The 11,512-nt window shown below is 51.0% G+C and overlaps 1 protein-coding gene across 1 annotated transcript; it reads left to right on the top strand.

The window, feature by feature from the left end:
- The first annotated feature begins 1,333 nt into the window (after positions 1-1,333).
- Positions 1,334-7,121, top strand: LOC122098364 (keratin, type II cuticular Hb1). The gene is made up of 9 exons (XM_042668751.1): positions 1,334-1,693; positions 2,770-2,978; positions 3,639-3,699; positions 4,445-4,540; positions 4,765-4,929; positions 5,131-5,256; positions 5,534-5,754; positions 6,046-6,077; positions 6,581-7,121. Exons 1-9 carry the CDS (start codon positions 1,334-1,336, stop codon positions 6,784-6,786), a joined length of 1,476 nt encoding a protein of 491 aa, XP_042524685.1. The 3' UTR covers positions 6,787-7,121.
- Positions 7,122-11,512: the final 4,391 nt, after the last annotated feature.

Below are 11,512 nucleotides of genomic sequence, written 5' to 3' on the forward strand. Positions count from 1 at the left end.
ATCCTGTCCTAGCATCCTGGACTGTCCAGCTCAAGGTTCAACTTCCAGTTTAGAGAAAATACAAGAGAGAAAAGAGAGTCACAGGCTAAATCAGCTTTAGTTTTAAACAACTGGAAACATTAAATATGGACTGAAGAATGCCTAGTTCTGGGAATTATTCATTATTTTACATGTAAAAATACTATTGACCTCATTTTAAGGACATTATTTGTGTGTGTGTGTGTGTATACGTACATTTGTACAGGTTCAAGGCTAGTGCTCTACCATTTGAGCCATAGCTCCACTTCTGGTTTTTTGGGGTGCTTAATTGGAGATAAAAAGTTTCATGGAACTTCTTGTCTGACTTGGCTTTGAACAGTGATCCTTAGATCTCAGCCTCCTGAGTAGGTAGGGGTGAGACACTGGTGCCCAGCTATGTGCGTTTTGGGGAGGTTGTTTTTGTTTTTTAACATTGCTGAAGTAGCTGGGGTGTATGTAGCACAGTGGCAGAACACTGGCCTAGTGTGCTCATGGCTCTGAGGTTTGAGCCCTAGCAACACACAAAGGAAAAGAAAAAAGAGAACACACAGAGATGTGCCGGCAGAAGTAGTCAGGATTATACTTCCTATTTTCTGAAACTGGAGAGTCATTAGGCAACATTGTGACATTGTCTTAATAACCACTGAATCTAGTAGAGCAATCTGCGTTTGTGGTGTTATTTTGAATTTTCTGTTTGACAACTCTCACAGTAAATGTAGGAAGGGACAGAAGAGAAAAACATGTACCTATAGGCAAAGTGCAGCCCAGGTAGAGAAAGTGAAGGATTTTCAGCAGCCCTTACCATCAGCAGTGCAGAAACCCAGACCTGCGTTTTATAGAGCCTCAGTCACTATGCAACAGAAACATCCTCTTGTCACAAATTAATACTGCACCTTCCCCACCTCACTCAAGACCCAGGCCCCTTCTCTGGATACCAGCCCTTCCCTGTCCACCCCCCCCTCAACCCCCCCCCCCACACTTGCATGGCTCTCCCTTCCCCCTCTGCCCACAGTGCCTGCCCTACCTCTAGGCACTTTGAAGATGAAAACTGCTGAGTCCCAGAGCCCAGGGGCTAGCTTGCCTTACAAAGAGGAGGGTGCGGGCCACTCCACCATTAAAGCACATTCTGCAGAGGGGTTGGCCAGGGCTAACCGCCCAAGCCCATAAAGCTCAATTGTCCCAACCCATCTCTACAGCCGGGCCTGCAGAATGGGAGCATAAATACGACCAAGAAGGCCCAGAGAGCACATTGGAGTTTCAACCAGATTCCAGATCGCCCATCTTGTCCTGTACAGCACACATTCTCAGAAGCACCATGACCTGTGGATCAGGATTTGGAGGTCGCGCCTTCAGCTGCGCCTCGGCCTGCGGACCTCGGCCAGGCCGCTGCTGCATCACCGCCGCCCCCTACCGCGGCATCTCCTGCTACCGCGGCCTCTCCAGCAGCCACAGCGTCTGCGGGGGCTTCCGCTCTGGCTCCTATGGGCGCAGCTTCGGCTACCGCTCAGGGGGCGTCTGCGGGCCCAGCCCCCCATGCATCACCACCGTGTCTGTCAACGAGAGCCTCCTGACGCCCCTCAACCTGGAGATCGACCCCAATGCGCAGTGCGTGAAGCATGAGGAGAAGGAGCAGATCAAGTGTCTCAACAGCAGGTTTGCTGCCTTCATCGACAAGGTGGGTGTCCTGGAGTGTCCTGAGTCCCCACCTGTCTGCACATTCAGGACTAAGTACTGAAAAGAAAGTCAGAAGTAAGCACTTGCCCACAGAAGCTCCTAGGTTAAAAAGAAGATGATAGTCAGGCACCCATGGCTCATGTCTGTAATTCCAGCTACTCAGGAAGCTGAGAGCTGAGGATTGCAGCTCAAAGCCAGCCTGGGCAGGAAAATCTGTGAGACTCTTATCCCCACTAAACTACCCAAAAAGTCAGAAGTGGAGCTGTGGCTCAAGTGGTAAAGCAATAGCTTTGAGCCAAAACGCTGAGAGACAGAGCCCAAACTCTGAGTTCAAGGCCCAGGACAGGAACAAAAAAGAGTGATATTCATCGACAAAAAGATTAAAATAGGCTCAGGAGCTACTTGCCTGTCTGCATAGACAAGCCTGAGCATTGAGGGGGAATCGAAGGAAGAAAGACCTCTGCTTCACTAACAGCCTAGACTTACGGGAGACCTGGGAGCATGCACATATGCACAGACCTTAAATTCAGACCCAACTGAAGAGTTGTGGAATAGAAGAATGGCCACAGTGCTCTGAGCACAATCTTCCTAAGCTACACCGAGGAAGTTCCAAGATATACAGTTATAGCACTTGAGACCCAGGAGGGTCTCAAGCCTGAGCTGAAGCCTGAGCTCCCTCTGAGGGGAAGGGCACCTGCCTGCCAGAGGCAATGGGGAAAGGCCAGGCTAGCTGAACTTGCCCTGCATGTCACAGGGAACCCAGTCCTGATCCCATCCCCAGAACCAGTGCTGGGCTGGGGATCTGGGTGCCCTGTCTGTGAGGACTCCTGACTCTCCTGTCTTCAGGGCAGGGAGCCTAGCCCTACAGCAGCCCCTGACACTTGACACCTGAGGATTCAGCTCACCTGGGACTAGGCTCTGCCCTCTGCTAGTCCTGTTCAGGTGGGAAAGCAGGCATGAGAGAGGAACAGGAAGTAGAGACTTTGTCCTGTGCTCAGCTCTGCCCACTGTCTTCTGGGCTCAAGGTGGGGTCCTCCAGCAATCCCTCACCTCCTGCTCCCCCATCCTGAATGGCAGGTGCGCTTCCTGGAGCAGCAGAACAAGCTGCTGGAGACCAAGTGGCAGTTCTACCAGAACCGCAAGTGCTGCGAGAGCAACCTGGAGCCTCTGTTCGAGGGCTACATCGAGACACTGAGGAGGGAGGCTGAACTTGTGGAGGCTGACAGTGGGAGGCTGGCTGCAGAGCTCAACAATGTGCAGGAAGTGATGGAGGGCTACAAGAAGAAGTGAGTGTGGTTTACCCAGCTGATGGCTTAGCTTCAAACCTGGCACTGACAGGGAGAGGGAGGAGGGAGGCAGTGTGCAGCCCAGCCAGGCCCAGGGAGCTCCAGGAACCACTATTCTATGGAGGTCAAATCCCAACCACTGCTCCTGAAGGCTGAGGGTCTCAGAAGATTCTGGTCCCACTCAGCCTTGCCACCCTGGACTGAGACCCTGCTCTCTGGAAAAGCAAACCACATAGCTCCCTCATTCCCTTGCTGAGTCTCAGGCTCCTATACCCACAGCCCCTGATCACATCCAGCCCACGGGCTGAGAAACAACAGGTCTCAGGCTCTGGGGACACAGCATTTTGGGTGCTGAGTCCTGAGGCCTCTGGGTCCCCCACCCTGGACCTGGGACCAGAATCTAGGTGAAGGGAGGCTGGCACTGCAGGGCCCAGAGGCTGCAATGGCTGCTACTAGCAGACGGGATCAGGAGTCCTTCTCTGTACTCTGAGCTGACCTCACAGCAGCCTTGGCAAAGAGCCTGGGGCATTCCAGATGAGCCTCTCCACCCCCCGCCCCCATGCAGAGTGCACAGGGAGGCCCTGCTCAAGCCCCAGTCAGGCCAGGAAGTGAGGTTGGGGGAGACTGGCCTTCTCTGATATCCCTTCCCTCCCATCTCAGGTATGAAGAGGAAGTTTCCCTGAGGGCCACAGCTGAGAATGAGTTTGTGGCTCTGAAGAAGGCAAGTAGCAGGGAATGGGAGGAGCTTCCTGGGACCCTGGTGGGCTGGGAGGGGCAGGCAGATCCTCCTGGAGTCTCAAGTGCTCAGCCTCAGGGTGGGGAGCAGGCAGCTTGCACATCAGGATGGCACTCCATGTTGCAGCCAGGGCTCTGGGATGTCTAGTGATGCCCTACTGGGGCAGTAGATGTCTACCTTGACCCCTGGCTGTCGTATTCTGCCTCAGAGGTTGTGGTTTGGCCTGGAATCTCATAGAACTGGGGGGCTTCTGTGTCTTGAGGGTCAGTGTGTTCTACCCAGTACTGTTTATAACTGACTTCAATCAGGGCCAGATGCCATTGTTTAAGAGAACATGGGCAGATCTAGGCATGCCAGGTGAACTTGAGGCCTTGACCTGGGCTGCTGAGAGGCAGGTCAGGGTCAGGTGGTCTTCTGGGAGTTATGGGCAGGCTCCCTTGACAAGATAGTATAGACAAGAAGACAGAGGGGACTATTTCATGGAGTGGGCTGAAAGGCAGCTAGTATCTGTGAGTGTATGAAGAATTTGTCCTTATGGGCTGGAGTCTGCCTGGGCACAGCAGGAAGATAATGGGAGAGATGATCTATGTAAGTCCTTTGCCTGTGATGGAGCCTCAGGAGCTTGGGGTTCCTTCTGCCCTGGGCTGCAATGGAAGGGCGAGAAGAGAGACAATTTTGAGGGGTCATCAGCAAGGCCCCTTGAGACTCACACTTTGCCCTCCCTTCCCAGGACGTGGACTGTGCCTACCTGCGCAAGTCTGATCTGGAGGCCAACTCAGAGGCACTGACCCAGGAGATTGACTTCTTGAGGAGACTCTATGAAGAGGTGAGGGGTGGGGGCTGGACTGAGGCCTAGGGCAACCAGCACAGAAGGCAATGGTTTGGATGGAAGTGGAGTGTGGGAAAGGGATTGCCAGTGGATTCTGATCATGGGGTTGCATGAAGTGGCAACGATCAGGGCCAGAGTGACTGTCCAGTTGCATTGAAGTCTGTTAGGTAGGGATGCATTCTCCAAAAGCTCTGTTGTCCTTTACCCCCGTCCTCCTGCAGGAGATCCGTGTCCTCCATGCCCACATCTCAGACACCTCAGTCATTGTCAAGATGGACAACAGCCGGGACCTCAACATGGACTGCATTGTGGCTGAGATCAAGGCTCAGTATGATGACATTGCCACCCGCAGCAGGGCTGAGGCTGAGTCCTGGTACCGCAGCAAGGTAACTGTTCCAGGAAGCTGCCTTCTAGACAATGAGAAGGAGCAGTGCTTCCTAGAAAAGATGGGATGGGAAGGAAAAGTGGGATGGGAAAGGAGGGGCCAACAGCTCTCAGGCAGGGTTCACGTCAGGGATGCCATTGGCTGGTTGGGTAGGTTGAGTACTGTCCAACGTGAGCCCATGGGCACCCCTGTTTCTCTCCAGTGTGAGGAGATCAAGGCCACAGTGATCCGACATGGGGAGACCCTGCGCCGCACCAGGGAGGAGATGAATGAGCTGAACCGCATGATCCAGAGGCTGACGGCTGAGATTGAGAATGCCAAGTGCCAGGTATGGGGCAGCTCTGCCCAAGAGCAGAGGAGGTGGGGGCCTGGCCAGTGTGCTTTGTTTTCTTCATTTTCATCTTTCTATTTAGTCCCCTAGCTTTATGCATAAGACAAGTGTCTGGTTTTGGTCATTCAGTGAGACACAACTGTAGAAGCTAGAGACGCTGTCTTTTTGTGCAGAGATGGTGGTTCCCAGTTGGGCAGATAAACTATGCACATCTCAGTAAAGAACAGAGAGACCCAGTACTTGTAACCCACCTTATTCCCTCCTGTGCCTCCAGAACACCAAGCTGCAGGCAGCAGTGACCCAGTCTGAACAGCAGGGTGAGGCAGCCCTGGCTGATGCCCGCTCTAAGCTGGCCGAGCTGGAGGGAGCCCTGCAGAAGGCCAAGCAGGACATGGCCTGCCTGCTGAAGGAGTACCAGGAGGTGATGAACTCCAAGCTGGGCCTGGACATCGAGATCGCCACCTACAGGCGCCTGCTGGAGGGCGAGGAGCACAGGTGGGTCCAAGCCTAGATTCATTCAGAATCACCCATCCCCTTATTGCAAGAACTCCACCATTCTCTTTGCCTGGGGCTGCAGATAAACTCTGTTATTTGTCACTTTGGAAAACTGCCATTTATAGACGTCAACAGGTTCTCTAGAGAACTGACTCCCAAATTCCTTGACAATTATGAATCCTACCTGAAGACTTTTGTAATTCTCCTTTGCCATTGTGTCATTAATGTTTTTTTCTCTCTGTCTCTTGGTCTCTCTCTGTTTGTGTCTCTCTCTTCTTTGTCCATCCTCAGGCTGTGTGAAGGTGTTGGTGCTGTGAATGTCTGTAAGTATTTGACTATTGGACCAATGTGAAGGATTCAGTTCCTGCCCGGGCGGGAGGCAGAGAAGTGTGGCATAGCAGGATAGATTTGGGATCAGACATCATCAAGAAAGGCCACTGCTTTGGCGGTAGATGAACACTAAAAATATGGGCTCTGTGTCTCTGTATTTGTGCTATGTGTGTGCACACACATGCAGGTCTAAGGGTTTGAACTCAGGTCCTAGACTCTGTCTTTGTACTGTTTTGCTCAAAGCTAGCACTCTACCACTTAAGATGAAGCACCACTTTTGGCTCTTTTTGGTGGTTAAGAGTCTCAATTTCCTGCCCAGGCTGGCTTTGAACCACAATCCTTGGATCTCAGCTTCCTGAGTAGCTAGGATGAGAGGAGTGGACTTCTGGCATCCATCCGATGGGCTGGTTTTTAATCCCCTGAGTGCAAAGGCTTTAGGAAACTGGGACTGCTTGCTCTAAACCTCCAATTCTGATTCAGTCTTCGGGGTCCACAGGTGTCAGCAGCTCCCGGGGCGGGGTCGTGTGCGGTGACCTGTGCGTGTCAGGCTCCCGGCCGGTGACAGGCAGCGTGTGCAGCGCCCCATGCAGCGGGAATCTGGCAGTGAGCACTGGCATGTGCGCGCCTTGTGGGTCCGGACCTTCATGCGGTGTCAGCTCCTTCGGCGTGGGCTCCTGCAGAAGCAGCTGCAGGAAATGTTAGAGTTGGCAGATCAAGCCTAGGTCACCCTGCTGAGCCTCTCTCCTGTGGAACTAGCTCCTGGGGCTTGGAACATGAGCTCAGCCACTTCTGCACTTTTCAGTGGTCCCTCCCACTGTCTACCCCAGCTTGGATTTCTCCATGGTCCCTGCTCTCCGGCTTTGCTGCCTACCAGCATGGAAATGGGCTTCTCCAGAGGTCTCCTTGGAGCCACAAGAAGTGGACCCAGGGCTAGGAGGGACCAGATTAGGATTGAACCCTAGGCATCCATAGATCTAGAGCCTCAGCCTCCCCCTCCCCCCTCCCCTGTACCCTCTACAATCTAATCTCTGTCTTGCTTTGTGTTTCCAATAAATCAATGTAGCTAGACCTGGGCCTTGTCTGCATGTTTGTGAACTTCCTTGGAGGGTGGGATGGGGGTGTCATCAGGATTCATGGGGTTCCCCAAAGTCCCATGAAACAGGAACAGGAGGCTCCACATCATGTTACTCCTACATGATGAAATTTTAGGCATGAAACTTCAACATCATCAAGATGAAGAAACCAGTCCTAAAACAACCCAGGAAGTAAGGCCCAACCTCTCACTCGGTTCAGGGATTCAGCTGCTGTTTGAGCATCTCTTGTGTTTGTTTTGCTGTTATCACTGCCTCCCAGGAAATAGTCCTTGCACATCTGTAAACTGATGGATGATGAGTGTGAGATTTCCTAATTACTGAAAGCTTAAGGAAACATCACTCATGGCTGTGGTGCAGAAGACTCAGCCTGAGTAATTTACTAGAATTCTTCAGGAGGTGAATGCAGAAACATGATGTAAAGTTTCCAAAAGCTTTTGACAGGGTGTTTTTTTTTTTAATGGAGTCCCTTTGAGGTTTGGAGACGTGCCAGAGCTGAAACATTACATCAAGGACAGAAATAGCACACAGCAAGGTGTTGATGTAACAGAGGTAAGCACAGACTCTAGATCTAAACTGCTTTGCCTATTCCTAGGTAAAAATGATGAGACCAAAAAATGCTGGAAAAAGAACCCCTACCTCAGGTTCAGAGGGAGGACTAAGCAATTTCATCTATGTGTAATCCCTAGGCAGTGCATTTATCATTTGCATTCATTCCACTTTTGCAGAATGTAAAGTGGGATGTACATGTCCAGGGCTGAGGGCCATGGCCAGCCTCTAGCTACACTCATAGTCCTGATCAGAGATTGCAAGGAGATAGAGGTGTCTGTCTGAAAGGCCATGGAGCCCCCACTTGCCCTGATACAGGGAAGTATACACAGGACCTGGATGAGAATCTGACAAGTGGAGTGGGGATAGCCCACCTGCAGTGAGGATCAAGTTGAGTTCCTAAATAGAGATCACTACTGCAGGTGAATTTCTAAACTTCCAGTCTCAGGTCTCAGGGCAACAGAAACCATAGTTTGATTCAGGGACCCCAAAAGCCCAGAAGAGAATGGTCTGAAGCCACAGCTTCTTCCTTCTTAGAGGTGAACTCAAACCAAGGTCCCTGGCTATCTGTGATGGGATTCTGTTCAGGACAGAGCCCTAGAAAGCCACAGAATGTGTGGGTGTTCTGTGTGCTGTGACACTACCCAGCTCAGAAAGAAGCAGGGCCTGTGTCAGGAGTCTAGTCCTAAGGCTCACACCCCAGCTGCATCTCTCCATTCTGCCTTGGCTCAGAAGCCAGCTACAGATCCAGAACCCAGGGACTCCCATCTCTACCAGCTAGCCCCTCCCTGTGTGTCACTGTTCTCTATGTCATCAGCCTAGCTAGGCCTCTGTGACCTACTGGCTCACACTCTCATCTTCTCTGAAGCTTTTTGTTTGTTTTCAGCCAGTCCTGGGGCTTGAGGTCAGGGCCTGGGCTCTGTTCCTGAGCCTCTCTGTGCTCAAGGCTAGCGCTCCACCACTTGAGCCACAGTGCCACTTCCGGCTTTTTCTGAGTACTTTATTGGAGAGTCTCAAGTACTTTACTGCCAGGGCTGGCTTCGAATTGCAATCTTCAGATCTTAGCCTTCTAGGTAGCTAGGATTACAAGCATGAGCCACTGGTGCCTACCTGGCTTCTCTGAACTTTGACTCTTTTCCTCCTCCTCCCTACTCTAGCTCCACAACTTTATTTCCCTTAAGCTTCTCTCTCTGAACAAGATTCAGTCAGCAGGAGGAGGCTGAAAATGGAAACCCTGTGGAAGATTTTACAAGTCACCTCCTCTCTCTGGGCTTCAGTATATTCACTAATAAAATCCTAAAGTCTCTTACCATCTGAAAGCCATATCATGATGTTATTTTTTTGTCCTCCTGGGGCTTGAACTCAGGTCCTTGCGCTCTCAATTGGCATTCTACCACGTGAACCACACCTCTACTTCCAGCTTTTTGCTGGCTAATTGAAGATATGAGTCTCATGGACTTTCCTGCCTGAGCTGGCTTTGAACCATGACCCTCAGATGTCAGCCTTCTGAGTACCTAGAATTACAGACAGGAGCCACTGAGGCCTGGATCTGAAAGCTGTACCATTCTTTAGAAGAGGAAGAGAGCAGATCCCATGCTGTATGTATGCTTCTGTAATCTTCATGGCTCTGTTGCAGTAGCTGTGTACAACCACAGTTGTCAGACTGCATTCGGATACGCATACACCTCCCAGCTACACAGGGGATTAGACATGGGTGACCATAAGTGTGTCTATACATGGGATGGGTGTGTTCATGTGCAGGTTTGCTGAAGAGGGAGGATTTGTGGAAACCTGAGTGTGCCCATATGTGCTGGTAACAGGAGGGTCACAGGCAGAGACTCAATTAAGTGGAAGGGGTCATGGATCAATGCTGCTGAGTGTCATTCTGGGGAGCCATGGTTATAGAGTCCTTGTAGCTCTAACCCTTGGGCTTCCCTCCCTATTTGTCCTGCTTGCTGTCAGTCTAGCTCTAACTGGGACAGGGGAAGTTCAATTGACCTCAGGCTTTGTGTGGTTTTCTTTAAAAGTGTTTAAAATGCCTCAAAGGCCGGGGATGTAGCTCAGTGACTATATGGTTTTCATGCATGGATTTGACCTCCCAGTGCCACTACAGATAGATAGATAGATACATACATACATACATACATAGAGACTTCTGAGGCATTTTGTAGAGTAAGACCTGCTAATGGTGGGGGAAAAGGCAGACACATCAACCAGAAATCCTTAAGTCATTTGCATCCCTATGTGAAGAAAAATGAGATGTTCACTGTTCTTGTGAGGCTCAGCTCAAGAAGTGAGTCCATTGTGGGGAGGAAGTAAAAGAAGATGAGACATGGTCAAAAAGAAAATGTATTCATGACATAACTTATGAAATGGTAGCCTCTCTGTGCAATAGTAACAATAAAATCATTTTAAAGAAACCAGTCCAGCCGAGTTGGCATTGGGCATGCGTGAGTGCTAAGGAGTGATGTGGTGTGACAGGCACCTGGAGCCGGCAGAAGGCTGAGCCCCTGTGGATGGTCCTTTATGACTGAACTGAGCTGAAGTCGCTTCTGCTGGCACCCTATAAATGGGCTTGTGAGTGATCCACAAAGCACCAGATGCCTCCTCCATCCCACCCCAGGCTGGAATGTGGCTTGTGGCTCTGGGGAGCCTCTCAAGAGAATGGGTCCCAAACCACAAAAATTGCCAGTGACCCATACCTTCCTGACCCAGAAAGAGACTCCAACTGAGCCCTGAAGCCCTTGAGATAACCTGGAATGGCACCAGGCAAGTCTTGGTTTGGGGTTGGGAAAGAGAACCCATAGGCAGTCAGACCTCCATGATGCAGTTGATTCAACTGCAGAAATCCCGCCATAAATCCTGCCTGCGCTTCTCAACAAAGGTCCTTGGATGACAGATAAGGAGCTGGAAATGCTGGGCTTGAAAACCCTAGAATTTCATCATCTGGCAAGGAACACAGAGCTGGATTCCAGAACCTGGTAAGAAGGGGAAGCTCTGCTTTAGGGCAGCTATTAGATACTGGGAATGTTGGCAAAAAAAAACTTGTCTGTACCACTGGGTTAGGTCCATGCTGTCCCCATAGGGCTGAAAGGAGCCCCGTGGGACTTGTGTTAGACCCCTTCTTTAGGCAGGTGGCTCCCAGCCAGTCAGGTTTCAGTCCCATTCCTTTTGCATGAGACTATTGTGTTTGTTCAGGAAGGGGGCCTGTGGGATACCTGTGCTCCAGGCAGGGGAAGAGGAAAACAGTAGACACCCTGGCACTAGAGTGCCTTAAAAGGTAAAGCCAGGCCCTTTGGCTCTTGATGCTAATTAGCCCCACCCTGGGGCACAGAAAGCAGGAACTATTGTTCCCAACACACACTGATGACTGACATAATCCTTGCTGCAACAGAAAAGAATGTCAGCTCAAGAAGCTGAAGCTGTTCTCCAGCTTAGGTGTGACTATTCCAGAAAAGGAAGAGTCACACCACCCAGACTGTCCTAACCCTCTGTCCCAAAGTCCAGTTTCCTTGTGAAAATTTGGCCCAACCTGCAAGAGGTGTAGGTCTAGAGCGTGGCCTCGGTGCTCTCATCTTTCTGATTTATTTCCTTGCTGTGGCCAGCTTCCCTCCATCCTCAACCTCCCCTCCCCCCCACATGCATACACAGGAAGTCATCTCCAAAGAGCCAGTTTACAATCTCTTGCACACTGTGACTACGTTTTCTCCTGCACCAAGAATTACCTCCTAAGTAGGACACCAGGATGTGATTCAAGAACTATTTGGAGCTGGTTGCTGGTGGCTCAT

The sequence above is a fragment of the Dipodomys spectabilis genome, unplaced genomic scaffold (genome assembly GCF_019054845.1).
Source record: "Dipodomys spectabilis isolate Male_0828 unplaced genomic scaffold, ASM1905484v1 ptg000477l, whole genome shotgun sequence".
Lineage (NCBI taxonomy): Eukaryota > Metazoa > Chordata > Mammalia > Rodentia > Heteromyidae > Dipodomys > Dipodomys spectabilis.